The 18,990-nt window shown below is 37.4% G+C and overlaps 1 protein-coding gene across 1 annotated transcript in view; it reads left to right on the forward strand.

The window, feature by feature from the left end:
- LOC128702440 (pseudouridylate synthase 1 homolog) overlaps positions 1–18,686 on the forward strand; it is a 45,059-nt gene extending 26,373 nt beyond the window's left edge. The window contains exons 6-10 of the mRNA XM_070102135.1: positions 5,610–5,716; positions 8,762–8,862; positions 10,121–10,326; positions 13,037–13,228; positions 18,494–18,686. Coding sequence (XP_069958236.1) covers positions 5,610–5,716; positions 8,762–8,862; positions 10,121–10,326; positions 13,037–13,228; positions 18,494–18,595 — 708 coding nt within the window. The 3' untranslated portion in view covers positions 18,596–18,686. The remainder of the gene's footprint in view (positions 1–5,609; positions 5,717–8,761; positions 8,863–10,120; positions 10,327–13,036; positions 13,229–18,493) is intronic.
- Positions 18,687–18,990: the final 304 nt, after the last annotated feature.

Below are 18,990 nucleotides of genomic sequence, written 5' to 3' on the forward strand. Positions count from 1 at the left end.
CCTCCAATAGCTGTTTATATCTTACCCTAACTGCCTCCTCTTTTAGTTTATAAACCTTTACCTCTCTCTTCCCTGATGCTTCTATTCTCCTTGTATCCCATCTACCTTTTACTCTCAGTGTAGCTACAACTAGAAAGTGATCTGATATATCTGTGGCCCCTCTATAAACATGTACATCCTGAAGTCTACTCAACAGTCTTTTATCTACCAATACATAATCCAACAAACTACTGTCATTTCGCCCTACATCATATCGTGTATACTTATTTATCCTCTTTTTCTTAAAATATGTATTACCTATAACTAAACCCCTTTCTATACAAAGTTCAATCAAAGGGCTCCCATTATCATTTACACCTGGCACCCCAAACTTACCTACCACACCCTCTCTAAAAGTTTCTCCTACTTTAGCATTCAAGTCCCCTACCACAATTACTCTCTCACTTGGTTCAAAGGCTCCTATACATTCACTTAACATCTCCCAAAATCTCTCTCTCTCCTCTGCATTCCTCTCTTCTCCAGGTGCATACACGCTTATTATGACCCACTTCTCGCATCCAACCTTTACTTTAATCCACATAATTCTTGAATTTACACATTCATATTCTCTTTTCTCCTTCCATAACTGATCATTTAACATTACTGCTACCCCTTCCTTTGCTCTAACTCTCTCAGATACTCCAGATTTAATCCCATTTATTTCCCCCCACTGAAACTCTCCTACCCCCTTCAGCTTTGTTTCGCTTAGGGCCAGGACATCCAACTTCTTTTCATTCATAACATCAGCAATCATCTGTTTCTTGTCATCCGCACTACATCCACGCACATTTAAGCAACCCAGTTTTATAAAGTTTTTCTTCTTCTCTTTTTTAGTAATTGTATACAGGAGAAGGGGTTACTAGCCCATTGCTCCCGGCATTTTAGTCGCCTCATACGACACGCATGGCTTACGGAGGAAAGATTCTTTTCCACTTCCCCATGGACAATAGAAGAAATAAAAAAGAACAAGAGCTATTTAGAAAAAGGAGAAAAACCTAGATGTATGTATATATATATATGCATGTGCGTGTCTATGAAGTGTGACCAAAGTGTAAGTAGGAGTAGCAAGATATCCCTGTTATCTTAGCGTGTTTATGAGACAGAAAAAGAAACCAGCAATCCTACCATCATGCAAAACAGTTACAGGTTTTTGTTTCACAGTCATCTGGCAGGACGGTAGTACTTCCCTGGGTGGTTGCTGTCTACCAACTGGTTTTTGGGAATCACAGTTTCACCAACACTGAGCACTGAAACACCCCCAAACCATGAGCGAGTCTGGGTGTTTGATGGTCCCACAGGTGTAGCATGGGTCTAACGAGTCACTACCTCTGGGCTGGTACACATGTCCCCCACGGTTACAGGTGATGGTGAAGGTTGCTTCATCACTCCAAAGTACCTCAGACCACTGTTGAGGATTCCAGTGAAGATATTTCTTTGCAAAATCCAGCTACATTTCTTCTGTGACTTGGAGAGGATTGGTTTCTTAACCTGGCAGTGACTACTGTAGCCCAGTTCTGACACACATCTGTTAACAGTTTTTGCAGACACCTCTGCGAGAAGATGTGGATTATTTTCTTTCAGTTCTTTAGCAGTTATCTTAGGTGTACTCTCTAACTGCTTCTTTAACACAGTTAAGGTACGAACAGATGTCTTCTTCGAGGGGCCAGGCCGAGGTTTGGCAGACGGTAACTACACCACCACCAGCCTTGAAATACTGCACCCAGTTCCTCACTGAATGCTCACACACACCAACATTCTCCACTATTTCCTTTGTCTGGTGCCCAGCTTTGTGAAGCCCTATGATTTGAGTTATAGTTTCAGGTGTTAACCCCTTCAGGGTCCAAGGCCCAGATCTGAAGTGGTGCCCCAGTGTCCAAGAATTTAAAAAAAAAAAATTTATTTTTTCTTATGAAATGGTAGAGAATCTTTTTGTGAAGGTAATAAAACAAAAAGTACGAAATTTGATGGAAAATTGACGAAATTATGCTCTCGCGAATTTTGATGTGTCAGCGATATTTACGAATTGGCGATTTTGCCGACTTTGACTCCCATTTTAGGCCAATTACATTATTCCAGTCAACCAAATTCTTAGCTATTTCACTAGTATTACTGCTATTCTATCGATTGAGCACAAGAAATCGCCAAGTCAACTGTTTCAACTACAAATTAAAGTGATCGGAAATTGTTAATTTGACCAATTTAACACAAAGTTCAAAATATTCCAATTTCAAAATAGGGTCCAGAATAAACAATGTAGGTATTCCTGGAACTAAACTAACATTTCCTCTGTTCATTAGTTACGTTTTGAGGCTTTACAAATAAATTCCATTTTGATTTTTTATTCACATAATGAATTTTTATTCACACCAAAAAATAGAAGATTTACTGTTATGCAATACTGTAATAATTGTATAAATATCATCACCATATTTGTGAATGCATATTAGACCCACCAGCTGGCGTGTATTAGATGTGTGAGGTCGTTTGTTTACTCTTGAATATCGGCAAAAATTTAACATTCTGCTACTTTGAGCTCAGTTGCAAGCCATTTCCAGTGCTGAAACCAATCAAAATTATCTCTATTTCTGTAATATGTCTTCCATTCTATCAAATGAGACCAAGAAATCGCAAATAGAACTATAAAAAACATACGAAAAAACACTGCAAAGTCGCTGTTTTAATCGAAAAATCATGATTTCAGTTTTTTCTCTCATTATACACAGCGTGCTGCAGGATCTGTTTTATGTGGTGCACACATACCACATAGATGTATTCTCTCATATCTAGGCCCAAATGTACCACTCACAGTTTATCAGAGTGAGCTGAGCTCATGACGTAGATCTACGGTTTGGACCCTGAACGTAAAGCCGTAGATCTACGGGACGGACCCTCAAAGGGTTAAAGACTTCCTTTTACCCATAATCAAACATGTATTGCCCCAAAACCAAAGGGAGCACTGGACAAAAGATGGGGTGGATGAGAGACAAAAGTGCAACACTTCCTCTCACAGTGGCAGTCATGTGAGCACTGAAGAGTCACTGTGGAGTGTGGCGGCAAGTCGTGATGCCGTGACAAAAAAAGACCCTCCTGTATGGTAGGCCTTTGATTTTCATCATGGCATTATGCCAGGGCACTCACCTGGTATAATGCTGTGACTAGCACTGTAAAGGTAGTTTTTAGAAACAATTAAACTCAGCGAACAAGGTAGGTCGATGGTAATAATGTTGCTCTGGGCCACTTTAAATATTGTATAGCTACATAGGTAGGTGTAGCCCAGGCTGGCTACACCTACCGGCTGCCTATACCTGACTTCCTACAAATAAATACTACTCGCCTCTCATCCTACATTAACACTACACATATTTTAAGGTAAATAATGAGTGTACTGTATGTGTATTTTATCTCTCTGGGCTGCTTTAAATATCGTATACAGTGGAACCCATAGTTTCGGCCTAATTCATTCCAGAAAGGCTGTTCGAGTGCCCTTACCCAACTAATTTGTTCCCATAGGGAATAATGTAAATTAGATTAATCCATTTCAGACCCCCAAAAATACACTTATAAAAGCACTTACAATAATACACTTACATAACTGTTCGAGTTGGGAGGTGGCCGAAACTCAGGATACCACTGTACAGTGGACCCCCGGTATTCGATGGCATTGGTATTCAATAAATCCAGTATTCGATGCATTATATCGCAAAAAATTTTCCTCAGTATTCGATTGAAAACCCGGTATTCAATACGATTCATACGAGACCTGTCCATGTGTGGCCTGAACTGCCCCATGTGTGCCAGTGTTTACAAGCCAGCCAGTGTGTGCGTATCTAAAGATACATTCAGTACATTCCATATTATCCATATTATCACTGTGTTTGGTGCTTGTTTCTGCAAAATAAGTCACCATGGGCCCCAAGAAAGCTTCTAGTGCCAACCCTTCGAGAAAAAAGTCGCTAATGACTTATGAAATGAAGAAAGAGATAATTGCAAAGTACGAAAGTGGAGTGCATGTGTCGGAGCTGGTTAGGTTGTATAATAAACCCCAATCAACCATCTCTACTATAGTGACCAGGAAAACGGCAATCAAGGAAGCTGTTCTTGCAAAAGGTGCAACTGTGATTACGAAACAGCGACCGCAAGTGTTAGAAAATGTTGAGAGATTGTTATTGGTGTGGATAAATGAAAAACAGATAGCAGGAGATAGCATCTCTCAAGCGATCATTTGTGAAAAGGCTAGGCAGTTGCATGATGATTTGGTAAAGAAATTGCCTGCAACTAGTGGTGATGTGAGTGAATTTAAGGCCAGCAAAGGTTGGTGTGAAAGATTTAAGAATCGTAGTGGCATACATAGTGTGATTAGGCATGGTGAGGCTGCCAGTTATGTTGTGCGACAGAAGTCCAGTGACTCTCAAGCTGGTCCTAGTGGCATTAAAAGAAGAAGGGAAGAAACCCCAGAAAAGGACTTGCTACCTCAAGTCCTAATGGAAGGGGATTCCCCTTCTAAACACTAACACCTCTCCCCTCCTCCCATCCCATCAATCATCACCAGATCTTCATTAAAGGTAAGTGTCAATTATTTTATTGTTATTGTAATTATTCTTTTGCATTAAACTTAATATTTCATGTAGTAAAATTTTTTTTTCATACTTTTGGGTGTCTTGCACAGATTAATTTGATTTCCATTATTTCTTATGGGGAAAATTGATTCGGTTTTTGATATTTTCAGTATTCGATGAGCTCTCTGGAACGGATTAATATCGAATACCGGGGGTCCACTGTATTAAGTTTGGGATGGGGAGCCAGGGCTACCTACACCTGACTTTTTACAAATAAGTACATACTACTCGCCTCTTGCCTTACATTAAGACTACAAATATTTTAAGGTAAGTAATGAATGTACTGTGTATGTATTCTACTTTTTATTGTGTTTTTTTAATGCATTGTTCTATTACTAACTTAATATAAGTTAGTGCAAACTTGTTGTCTGGCAATTTACAGTGGACCCCCGCTTAACAATCACCTTCCAATGCGACCAATTATGTAAGTGTATTTATGTAAGTGCGTTTGTACGTGTATGTTTGGGGGTCTGAAATGGACTGATCTACTTCACAATATTCCTTATGGGAACAAATTCGGTCAGTACTGGCACCTGAACATACTTCTGGAATGAAAAAATATCGTTAACCGGGGGTCCACTGTATATGCATTTATAAGTGGAAAAAATGACATTCCGGTTTAAGGCAGTAGCCAGGAACCTAACCTGCCGTGTAAGTGGGGCCCTACTGTACGTATAAGTTGGGCATAAGGTGGGGGTAATTTAAAGTTCTTTTTTTTTTGTCTTATTCAGTATGTTTTTTGAATGTTCATTAAGTGGGGTCTACCGTATTTGCTAGGGCAGTTACCATCATTTTAACCCATACTTTGGCCCAGGTGAAAATTGCTTCATTAATTGTGTACTTTTTATTATAACAGAGTTTTCAGTTTTACCATACTGTGCCTAATTCATTTGTAAATGAGCTAATTATGAATGCTGTATTGATTCATATTTTAACAATATATGTGGTTCACAGACAGCAAGTGAAGATTACCGTATGACTCAGGATATTTTAGAAGACGTTAGAAAGATGCTGCAGATGTATAAAGGTCTTCATAATTTTCACAATTTTACATCAGGAGTGTAAGTTGATTAAATAACCTTTGCTGTATTCATTTCTCTGGGACAGATTATATTTTTCCTTTACTGTTATATTTTTGGCCTTAGGGGCAGAAGTTTCCAAGGAATGAAAAGGATGGTAGACTTCGACCTCGTCACTTGTGACGTCCTTTTTTTGTAATTATCGGGTGCCTGTTGGGATCTTGAAATATTCCTAGGAGAGTCTTTTAACAGTGATGGTTTAACAGGGTTTATAACTAATGCAGGTTATTTAAATTTGATGTGATTGTGTGCTTGATATGTTTGCATTAGTTTTTATTTTGTGTTTAAATTTGTTTTATATGTAGTTTTTCCTATATTGTGTTTATTTTTTATTGCTGAAAGTGCTCTTCACATCTCACAACTTGTTTAATCCTTCCTGTGGGAACATCTAGTTGGGTATAAATAGGAAGCAAGTCTGCTTCATGGTAAGCAGATGGAGGATCAAACCTTCACCACATATTGCGCTGAATGACCCACATGGGTTTAGTACTTAACCTTAATTATATACATATTTTTTTCTTTTTCGGGCCACCGTGCCTTGTGGGAAACAGCCGATGTGGTAATAAAATAAAAATAATAAAAAAATCTTTTTATTTTCAACACTGAGGCAGGATGATCCAAAAAAAAGAAAGAAACACTTTCACCATCATTCACACATAATCACTGTCTTTGCAAAGGCATGCAGTTATGGCAGTTCAGATATCACTGTAGACAAAAAAAATTCCAAACCTCTCCTTTAAAGTGCAAGCATTATGCTTCCCACCTTCAGGACTCAAGTCTGGTTAACTGATTTTCCTGAATCCCTTCACAAAATATTACCCTGCTTACACTCCAACAGCTCATCGAGTCCCAAAAACAATTCTTCTCCATTCACTCCTATCTAACATGCTCGCACATGCCTGCTGTATGTCCAATCCCCTTGCACACAAAACCTCTTTTACCCCTTCCCTCCATCATTTCCTAGAATGACCCCCTACCCCTTCCCTCCACTACAGATTTATACACCATCCAAGTCATCCTATTTTGCTCCAGCCTCTCTAAGTGACCAAACCACCTCAACAACCTCTCCTCAACCCTCTGAATAATGCCCTTATTAACTCCACATCTCCAAATTTCCACACTAATAATACTCTACATATCTACACTACACATTGCCCTTAGACACGACATGTCCACTCCCTCCAGCCTACTCCTCACTGCAACATTTACAGCCCATGCTTCACACCCATGTAACAGTGTTGGTACCATTATACTCTCATACCTTCCCATCTTTGCCTTTGGAACAGTTTGCCTATGTGTTATCCATGTCAGAAATTATTTAGCCAGTTTTTTTTTTTCAAACCCACCTTGGTATACAGTTTTTTTTTCAAACCCACCTTGGTATACAGTTTTTTCAAACCCACCTTGGTATACAGTTTTTTCAAACCCACCTTGGTATACAGTTTTTTTTTCAAACCCACCTTGGTATACAGTTTTTTTTTCAAACCCACCTTGGTATACAGTTTTTTTTTCAAACCCACCTTGGTATACAGTTTTTTTCAAACCCACCTTGGTATACACATAGCTGGATACTTTTGTAGATTCTTTTTCTTTTTTTACTCTTCATGCATTTTTTTCATTAACCTTTTTTGGAATCAAGGTTACTTGTTATAAGTAGTACTGTATTTGCCTGTACAGTAAAAACCTCGACTTAAAGTTTTTTTGGATTTAACCCTTTGACTGTCGCAACTCCAAATCCTGAGGTGTCTCCTGGTGTCGCAAAATATTTGAAAAAAAAAATTATTTTTCTTATGAAATGATAGAGAATCTTTCCCCGATGGTAATGACACCAAAAGTACAAAATTTGATGGAAAACTCATGAAATTACTCTCTCACAAAGTTAGTGACCTCGGCGATATTTATGATTTCGCTCACTTTGAGCCCTATTTTCGGTTAATTCCATTGTTCTAGTCGACCGAACTCATAGCTATTTCTTTAGAGCTTCATTTGTTCTATCGATTGAGTACAAAAAGCTGCCCATTTACCGATTTCAACTACCCAATAACATGGTCAGAAATTTGCAATTTGGCCAGTTTTACGCAAATTAAAAAATATGCCAATTTCGAAATCGGGTTCAGAATGAACAGTGCAGACATTTCTGACTCTAAAATAGCATTTTCTTTGTTCATCAGTCACGTCTCCAGGCCCCTCTGATATTACTCTTGCTTTCTATTTTGAATTTTTATTCAAACAAAAAATAGAAGATTTACTGTTGTGCAGACTACTGCAATATTGTAATCATTATATAAATAATGTCAACCAATTCATGACTGCATATTAGAATGACTAGTTGGACATTTATTGGACATTTGTTTACTCTTGAACATCTGCAAAAATCAAACATTTCCTCTATTTTGAGCACCATTTCTAGGTCCTTTTCATAGTAAAACCAATCAAAATCATCTCTATTTCTGTAATATGTTTTCCATTCTATCAATTGAGACCAGGAAAACAAGAATGTAACCATAAATACTATACGAAAATACACCTCAAAGTCGGTGTTTTAGTCCAAAAACACGGTCAGAGTTTTTTTTTTTTCTCATGCACTGCTTGCTGCAGGATTTTTTTTTATACAGTGCACACTGACCACACAGACCCATTCTTTCACATGTGGGCCTACCAGCTTTCTCCTGCTTGATTTGAAGCCGCTAGAATTTTTGAGTAGTATATGTACATCAAACACATTGGCTCGTAAGACATGTATGTACAACCGAAACAGTCAAAGGGTTAATGGATTTCAGATTAACAAAATTCAGACATTTGACAAAGTTCGTTATCATTAGACAAAGTCCATTGTTTCTAGAATTATCCATTATTGTTATGATCATAGAAAAATAATATCATTGTTGATTGGACTGAAAGTGCAATCAACATTACCAGATACTCTCTTCCCTCTTTTAGTCTGTTAAATGAAGGTTTCACTGTATGCATTATTCACCAGATTCCTAGAAAGGTTGCACTGACATCTGTGGATATGATTGTTTTCAGAAAATATCATGATGCATGTGCTATGCGAAGAATTATCGATGCAGAGTGCAGTAACCCATTTGAGCGTGATGGATTAGAATGGATCACCATCAAAATAACAGGTAAAGAATTGAGATTTTGCATTTCTTTTTTCTTTTTTTTTAATGGCACTGTGCTGTTTACTCTTCAGAAAGAATATCTTTTTTATTTTGTGTGAATTTGGCCAAATTACCAATTTCTGATCACTGTATTAGAGGGTTGAAATAGTTAAATGGGCAGTTTCTTATACTCACTTGATAGAATTGAAGGCATACTAATGAAATAGCTAAGAGTCTGGTCAACTGGAACATTAAAATTATCCTAAAATAGGACTCAAAGTGGGTGAAATAGTCAATGTGTAAATATCGCTGAGACTGATGACCTTTTTTTTTTTTTTTTTTTTTTTAATTCTTGGACCTTAAGAGCAATTATCAGGTCAGAGGTCTGGACCCTGAAAGGGTTAAGCAACATGAATAATTAGATGCATAACTTCAGCATATGTTCCCAATAAGGTTTTTTGTACATTAGAAACTATAGCCACTGCTCTTTTAAAAGTCAGGTGGTAAATAAAAGAGAAATGCATGCTAAATTACCAAAATATGCTCAATCTAGCAAAGCATTCTCAAATTTTTCTTATCCCATTACTCTTTGTTAGAGTCCAAGTAATTTACAGTACAGTGGTACCCCGAGTTTTGAACTTATTTCACTCTAGAATGCTGTTTGAGTGCCAATACCGAATGAATTTGTTCCCATAAGGAATAATGTAAATTAGATTAATCTGTTTCAGACCCCCAAAAATACACTTACAAACACACTTAAACAAATACACTTACATAAATGTTCGAGTTGGGAGCAGTTCGAAACTCGTGGTATTACTTTATATAAATTCAGTTAGTTTTATAAGAACTAAAATACCTTGATATTCTATTTATAGCATGCAAAGTTTATTCATTGTATAATTCCCCCTAAACTTTCCCCAGTCCTGAAGATTGTTTTTTCAGACCAAACATACTTGGTCTTCCCCTGCAGTCTTTGTATTTTTTCCTCTTGCCTTGATTCTTTAATGATTTATGAGTTACTATGAACTGCTGTACTTCATTTGTGTGATGTTAAACCACTGTGTATATATTGAATCAGAGCAGATGTTTAAAACAACACTGGAAAATATGAAGATAATGGCTCATATGTTTATGGAAGATTCTGTTTTTCTTAATTCCTTTCCTAATATTTTTGCTGAGATGACTGATATAAATGTCATAGATTTTCTTTACAGTATTGAATGTATTAAATAGTATTCACAAAAAACAGATAACTAATATATGCGAAGTTTCATTTTAACAGGTCAAAGTTTCATGCTGCATCAAATTCGTAAAATGATTGCTTTAACTATAGCTATCAGTCGTGGACTAGCCAGTTCTGACACCATCTTAAGATCATTTAAGGAAGGTTTTGTGGATCTTCCCATTGCACCAGCACATGGATTGGTTCTTGAAGAACAACATTTTCACAATTATAACAAGAAATATGCATCTGATGGTACACGTGAGGTATGTTTATAATATAGGTTACTTTTTTTTTTTTTTTTTTTTTACTTAAGTACATACAGCAAACCTTCAATTTAATGAATTAATAAATAGGGGGAATGGGCTGATGTGAGTGTAACAGTAACTGACAGTTCTGTGATCAACAGACATTGTCTTTTGTTTTCATATTTCCAAAATTCGTCTAATTGAGGTCCATTAAATCAAAGATTTGCTAAGTCTATGTTTGCTTGCCATGATCCTCTCCTACAAGCCTCCTTTCATACTCACACCTTTGTCATCCATGCCACAGTAATTCCGAGACAACAGTACTGCCTCGTTCACTTCATGTTTACCTATACCTGGAGTTTACCTGGAGAGGGTTTCGGGGGTCAACGTCCCCGCGGCCCGGTCTGAGACCAGGCCTCATGGTGGATCAGGGTCTGATCAACCAGGCTGTTACTGCTGGCCACACGCAAGTACTACTGTGGAGGTGCTTGGTACATCATCTGCCCCACCGGAGGCAGCAAGTTCATTAATGATTGTAGAAGTGCTGCTGGCCAAGTTTTGCTCAGGGGTCCCTTCAGAAAATGGGACCCCTTTACAAGACTTGGACAGTGGACCTCCTGTTTTCGTTGATCTCCATTATCGCCGATTTCGGTTTTGGCCGACTTTTTTCGCTGATTTTTTGGCTCCGTTTTTGCCGATTACCTCCATTTTTGTCGATCGTGTGGAACCTGTCCAGTGCCCAGCACACAGACAAAGCTGCCTCCCACACACATTGTTGTTTCTTGGTGAGTGAACATATCCTGCCAGGCCATATGACACATTTCATAATAACCCATTGTTTTTGCCACTTGTTTATTGTGTGTGACTGCTAAATAAGCCACCATGGGCCCAAAGAAAGCTTCTAGTGCCACCCTTTGGTAAAGAATGTGAGAAACACAATATAATTCAAGAAAAAGTTTGTAGAAAAATATGAAAGTGGTGGTGGTTGAGGGTAGTAGTGGTTGTGATGGTGGTAGAGGGTAGTAGTGGTTGTGATGGTGGTAGAGGGTAGTAGTGGTTGTCATGGTGGTAGAGGGTGGTAGTGGTTGTGATGGTGGTAGAGGGTAGTAGTGGTTGTCATGGTGGTAGAGGGTGGTAGTGGTTGTGATGGTGGTAGAGGGTAGTAGTGGTTGTCATGGTGGTAGAGGGTAGTAGTGGTTGTCATGGTGGTAGAGGGTGGTAGTGGTTTTGTGATGGTGGTAGAGGGTGCCTTCTTCAGTGATTCAGCAATTCTACTAATTCCTCCAATGTTGTTGGAGTTATATAGGGGTACAGAAAACACCGCTGCCTCAGCTGCAGCCATCACCAACATTATGTACGGCTTATGCTCACAGTGGCCCTTGTACACCCAATAGCAACAACACAACACCAGTTGTGACATACATAATGACTTATTTTATTCATTCTAGAGTATATTCCACATTTCTGTGTTATTAATATTGTTTATTATGTCATATTAGTTGAATTGCGATAGATAAATAAGCCGTAGAGTTGATATTAGTGTCATATTCTCCAACAATAAACTCTCCTCCCTCTCCCCTCTGCCTGGTCTGCCATACACCAACAAGTCTTTTCAATAAAGGTAAGTATGATGTTAAATGTTCATTTATACAGTTTATTAGTGCTTTATATTTATTTGTCATTCTTTTCTGCATGTAAATCTATATTTAAGCTAGGGAAGTGACCCCTGATAAGGACTTGGTACCGCGAGTCCTTATGGAGAGGGATTCCCCTTCTAAACAATAACCTCTCTTCCCTCTCCCTTCCTCCCTGTCTTCCATCCATCAACAACAGCCTTCAGTAAAGGTAAGTGTCATGTGTAATGCTCATTCTTTTGTGCATGTAAATCTATCTTTAAGGTAAAAAATTTTTTTTTATTGATACTTCTGGGTGTCTGGAATGGATTAATTCCATTTACATTATTTCTTATGAGGAAAATGGTTTTGGTTATGGCTGATGGCTCTGGAATAGATTAAACAGGAAAACCGAAAGTTCACTGTATGTATATAGAACTTTATATCATGCTATGCACAATTTTCCATTAACCATAGCACCTAGAAAAGTGCTATTGCTATTGGAGATACTAGGAAAATGAGGAAGATATACTAGCCTGTGTTGGTGAATATTTGGATTGAGGAGGAAAAATTAGAAATATACTGCACTGTGCTGCTGTTATCAGGAAGAACATGTCAGATTTTTGTAAGATAGTAAGAAATAATGTTTACATATAAAGGAATTTGAATATTGGGTGGTTTGAAAATTAAAAAAGAAAGTATAATTTTTTTGGAAGAATGTGCATCTGAAAATCATGCAGAGATTATTAACCCTTAAACTGTCCAAACGTAGGTCTACATTTTTTCAACATTTGAAAGTATGTAAAAAAACGTAGACCTTTTTTTTTTTTACATTTGAAAATGTGTAAAAAACTTAGATCTACATTTTTTTTTTTGTTATATTTGAAAATATGCAAAAAACCTACATCTACTTTTGGAGCACTACGCATGTGAACGTAGATCTGTTTGGACAGTTTAAGGGTTAAGACCTATGAATACAACCCCATTCACTGCTGACCAGGAAGTTGAGTAGTTTGATTTGATTATATGTACAGCATTAATTATCCTTATCTGTAAATGACGAGTATGTATAACTAATGGTACCTCTGCTATTTTTAATGTTGTGTATTTTTCAGCCTCTCAGCTGGGACAAAGCCGCACAGAATGTTAAGAAAATCCGTGAGCAGTATATTGACAGATCAATTGTCAACAAAGAAATCAAGGAGAAAGCAATGCTTAAATGGCTGGTTATTCCACATTTTCATGATTATGAAGCGTATGTGCTCGCAGGAATATCCGAGATGCAGGAGGAGAGACGACCTTCACACGTAAGCCATCACAATTTTTCTTTACCAAACTATGTCAAATTATTATATTTTAGTACTAAACTAAATTTGTTGTCAAATTCAAATATCTATGTATTAGGCACATCCTAATTTTAGGAGAAGATTTTATTTACTTTATGCTGGTTCCAGGGACCATCGCTCCTGTGGCCTGGTCCCAGACCCAACCAGACTAGACCAGACCTTTATGGAAGAAGTTTTAGTGCATATCATTCATGTACTCTACTGCAAATACTCTACCCCAGTACACAGCCCTTAACAATGAAAGTAAAAGACAGTGAGAAAGTGAGAAGTACTGAGGATAGTTAAAACAGTGAATATATTAGTAGTGCTATAATGTACTTATTTACTTACTTCTAGTCTGTCGACTGAGTACAAGAAATCGCCCATTCACTTATTTCAACTACCCAATAAAGTAGTCAGAAATTGGCAATTTGGCCAATTTCACACAAATTTCAACAGATGCCAATTTCAAAATAGGGTCCAGAATAAACAATGCGGACATTCCTGGCACTAAAATAACATTTTCTCTGCTCATTAGTCACGGCTACAGGCCCCTCTTATATTACTCTTGCTTTTCATTTGGAATTTTTATTCACAAAAAAATAGAAGATTTACTGTTATGCAGACTGCTGCATTATTGTAATAATTGTATAAATAATGTCAAGCCATTCATGACTCCGTACTGGAATTTAGACTGGCAGGCGGACAGGTATTGGACAGTGACGTCATTTGTTTACTCTTGAGCTTCGCTAAAGAGTAGAACATTTTCGCTACTGTGAGCGCAATTTCAAGGTACTTTTCGTCATGAAAGCAATCAAAATCATATCTATTTCTGTAATATATATTTCATTCTATCAAATGAGACCACAAAAATGAGAATATAACTATAACCATACAAAAATATACCGCTAAGCGGCCGCTAATGGCTGAGAAGTTAACTCCGCTATTTATGGTCTGATTTCTTTCATTTTTGGTGTACGTGAAGAAGTATCTTTCCATCATACATTGCCCAAGTTTGAATAAGATAACCCAACAAACAGCTGAGAAAATAATATAATAATAATAATAATAATAATACTGTAATATCTTTATTTACTACACATACATGTACAAGGTATACAGGCCTAGCTGACATCAGTGACATACTACTGTGTAGAAAGCCGCTTGTTATGCAGAATATTTCAAGAAAAATAGGTCAGTGTCCCAGGATAACACCCACACTAGTCGGCTAATACCCAGGTACCCATTTACTGATGGGTAAACATAGACAACAGGTGTAAAGAAACACGCCTAATGTTTCTACCCTGGCTGGGAATCGAATATTTACCAAAAATCATATATGGCTAACCCAAGCCAGGTACTAAAAATAAGCCACGTTGACTTTTTTTGGGTTATCCTAGGTTCTCTACACATATGCTGCTATGTGTGATAATCTATATAAAGAAAATAACTTTTGTTTCAGGTTTATGGTGCAGTACAAGTCTATATCACAGTTAGCCCTGTGCTATACTCTGTTTTCTCTAATATAAGCCCCAAGACAGGGATAGGAGAATGGTATTTGTATACCATATCCTCTTCATACCTCCGTCGAACTGCTCGGTGTTATGCCAAATATTATTCATTCTGGAGTATTTAACATGTTTTATGTTATTTATATTGTTTCTTATGTCAAAGATCAATTGTGATAGGCAAATAAGCTGTAGTGTTGATATTAGCGTAATAATAAAGCATATTCTCCTGCTTCATGAGACTGAGTTCATGGCAACTGACAGTGGCTTCAAAGCCACCTTATCTTTAATGGATAATGTACTGTGTAGGTGCTTTACATAATGAGAAGCATTTCTTTTATTCATTGGAACCATGGCTAGGGCTAAAAGTAAGCAGGTTAAAACAATAAATGGAGAAAAAGAAATTGGAATGACTTATGCAGCAAGTAGCGCCACCAAACAGTACCAGCAGGTTGGTGTGGCGACCCTGGAAATTTGAAATTATGCTAGCCAAAATTAGTGCCGAATAGCTGAAGGAACTGAATAACTGATTGCCGGATTTGTGATGGTGGACTTGTACATTACTGCACTCTCATGTATAGGTCATTACAAGTAGTGCAAACAGTTTACATTGTGGTGAGGGTGGGAATATGTTGTGGAAATTTGTCATGTGTTGTGAAGGGTGGCAGTGCTTCCCTGTGTGGCTGCAGAGGTTGAGTCGTAACTTCTGGGCCCACCTCTTGACTTGTTGCTTGCCAGATTCACTCCCTAGCTTCTTGGGCCCTCTTGTACCTCTTAAAGCTATGTATGTAGCCTGCTTCCACAGCTTTTCCACTGAGATCATTACAATTTCCGACTACCCTGAGACTTAAGAAATATTTCCTGACAAACCTGTGACTCATTTGCGCCTTACTTCCAGCTATATCCCTGAGTTCCCATTTCTTGCCTCTCAAACAGCCTGTCCCTGTCTACCTTATCAATTTCCTAGAGTATTTTGTATGCTATCATATCTTCTCTGGTTCTTCTATCCTCCAATGTCTTAGATTCATTTCTGTTAACCTCTGCTCGTAGCTCATGTCTCTTAATTTGGGAACAAGTTTTGTTGCATACTTTTGCACTTTATCCAGTTTCTTAACATGCTTCCTCAGGTGTGGATTCCATATTGATGCTTAGGTCTCCAAGATGGGCCTGACATGTATTAAGTGCCTGGAAAGACACTGGTAGTCATTGAGTCACAAAATAGCTTACTGACCATTTAACCCTTAAACTAACACTTTCAGTAGCAGGTTCCTATGGCCCTCTTGTTGTTGTACCCTTAATTCTGCACAATAATGCTGACATTTGCAAATGGCAGACTTTTCTTTTATGGTTTTAAATAGAAGCTACCCTTCCTTTTCTTGGATCACACCTGATTACCCATAACTCTTCCCATTTCCCTGGCATTGTGAGACCGCCCTTGTGTTTCAGTCACTGTACGATCTGAGAAGGGTATCCATATTGCATTAGCTTAGGCCTCCTATTTCAGTTCACATGAAAGGAATAGTACAGAGTGCACATAAGTTTCTAGTGCAGTTAAATATCAGCCAATTAGAAGAGGCATTCATAAGCTATGGCAAAGAAACTAATGTGTATCCCAATTTCTTTACTAAAAATAACAAATGAGTACTTACACAGCTGAAAAACAATTCAAACATTCCATTAATTCAATACACCAGCATTGAAAAGCTCAAGGTTCATTCCACTGTGATGTAGGTCACAAAAGGACTAGTTAAAGATGTGTTACTTCTTATTATATAACTAACTAGTTGAAAGTTTTTTCTTTACTTTATAAAGGAATATTTATTGAAGATAGGATTCACAATTAGAGTAAAAAATTAAAAATAAATTTAATAAAGATGGTTAAAGTTGGCATTACTAATTAGGTCATACTCACAAATGGCCTCTTTTCACTTGCTTTTACATTTACTGTACCTAAATTTATGCAATTTGTGGAATGTTATTTGAAAACTGTTGTATGTCATGGAAAGGTAAGAGAAACAGCTATACAACAGTGTTGTAGTTTTATTCTATAGCTTATTTTATTATTAAATACTGAGCAACATAGGACATGATAATTTAGTAACATAGACTACCTGAGTGAACTGTAAAAATAAGGAGTTACAAATGTCAAGTTGAATGATGTTTGCTGACCTTTTGAATTCTGCATATTTTAATTGATTCCTCATGGCATCTTGTTGCATAAACATGAGCTAAGTCATACTTTATTAGGATTTTTTTTTTTTACTGAACCATGTTCATCAATTGTTATACGAAGTATGCCACTTTGAAAAGTTTACCAACTGCATGTATTTTTCAAAACAATAAATGTAACTGCATGTTTAAAATGTTTAGAAATTTAAGAATACACTATATTAGTGTCATTCCACATAGAATGAAAAATTTCATAATTTATTGAGTGCTACAGGTAACTGAAAGTAGATACACTGGGGATCAGTTCCCCAGCCAAAAAAGAAAAAAGTAGATACATTATAGGTGTACGAAAAATAATGCTTAAATATTTTTTCTCGTGTATTTGCCATCAGCATATTCAGCCTAAGATTACTGTAGATCCTAAAGCATGTCATTGAGTATAAAATTTGTGGAAAGAAAATGTTCTCTGCCCAACTTCCAAAATTAATATTTCTAGCTTACATTTACATTTTATTATAGGTAGTAGGTTGGTAGACAGCAACCACCCAGGGAGGTACTACTGTCCTGCCACGTGAGTGTACAGCAAAAACCTGTAATTGTTTTACATGATGGTAGGATTGCTGGTGTCTTTTGTCTGTCTCATAAACATGCAAGATTTCAGGTATGTCTTGCTACTTCTACTTGCACTTAGGTCACACTACACATACATGTACAAGCATATATATACACACCCCTCTGGGTATTCTTCTATTTTCTTTCTAGTTCTTGTTCTTGTTTATTTCCTCTTATCTCCATGGGGAAGTGGAACAGAATTCTTCCTCCGTAAGCCATGCGTGTTGTACGAGGCGACTAAAATGCCGGGAGCATGGGGCTAGTAACCCCTTCTCCCGTATAAATTACTAAATTTAAAAGAGAAACTTTCGTTTTTCTTTTTGAGCCACCCTGCCTTGGTGGGATACGGCCGGTGTGTTGAAAGAAAGAAGAAGCTTACATTTTATTATAGGTAGTAGGTTGGTAGACAGCACCCGCCCAGGGAGGTACTACCGTCCTGCCAAGTGAGTGTAAAACGAAAGCCTGTAATTGTTTTACATGATGGTAGGATTGCTGGTGTCCTTTTTTCTGTTTCATAAACATGCAAGATTTCAGGTATGTCTTGCTACTTCTACTTACACTTAGGTCACACTGCATATACATGTACAAGCATATATATACACACCCCTCTGGGTTTTCTTCTATTTTCTTTCTAGTTCTTGTTCTTGTCTATTTCCTCTTATCTCCATGGGGAAGTGGATCAGAATTCTTCCTCCGTAAGCCATGCATGTTGTAAGAGGCGACTAAAATGCCAGGAGCAAGGGGCTAGTAACCCCTTCTCCTGTTTATATTACTAAATGTAAAAGGAGAAACTTTCGTTTTTCCTTTTGGGCCACCCTGCCTCGGTGGGATACGACTGGTGTGTTGAAAGAAGAAAGAAGTTTACATTTTATATATAAACATTCACAATAGATATTAGTGTGAAAAACATATATTGTCTTAGTATGTTTTTAAACAGATGTCTTATTTACATCCCCAGGGAATATCTCCTGTTTGGCATGCACAAAAAAGAATATTTCAAGTTAACAATGCAGAAATGCAACACACAGACAGTAAAAATAATGATCAACATGATTCCTGACATGTAGCTAACCATAACATTTACAAGCCCCAAGAAGATGATTATATAAGCTGTAAACTCACTTCAGCAACAGATTACCGAGAATAACAATGTAAGTTCCGTGTAAGTAATTTCCCTGTTCTTTGGTCATTACATTAATTCCCCTTGTTTTGGAGCATATCAGAGATGTAGTACCCCACAAATTGTTTTTGTCATTACCTATTTGAGTTACAAGGTGTGAGCTCTTAGGCCTCCTTTTAATTAACTTGATTGAACTCTGTTATTTATATTCTTGAACTCCTTTATTGAGTTGGCTTTCAATTTCATTACACATCTCATGTCTTGTCTTTGCCATTTATGTTGAAGAAATATTTCCTGATATTCTTACAGCTCACTTGGGTGTGTAACTTTCAGTC

The sequence above is a fragment of the Cherax quadricarinatus genome, chromosome 80 (assembly GCF_038502225.1).
Source record: "Cherax quadricarinatus isolate ZL_2023a chromosome 80, ASM3850222v1, whole genome shotgun sequence".
Classification (NCBI taxonomy): domain Eukaryota; kingdom Metazoa; phylum Arthropoda; class Malacostraca; order Decapoda; family Parastacidae; genus Cherax; species Cherax quadricarinatus.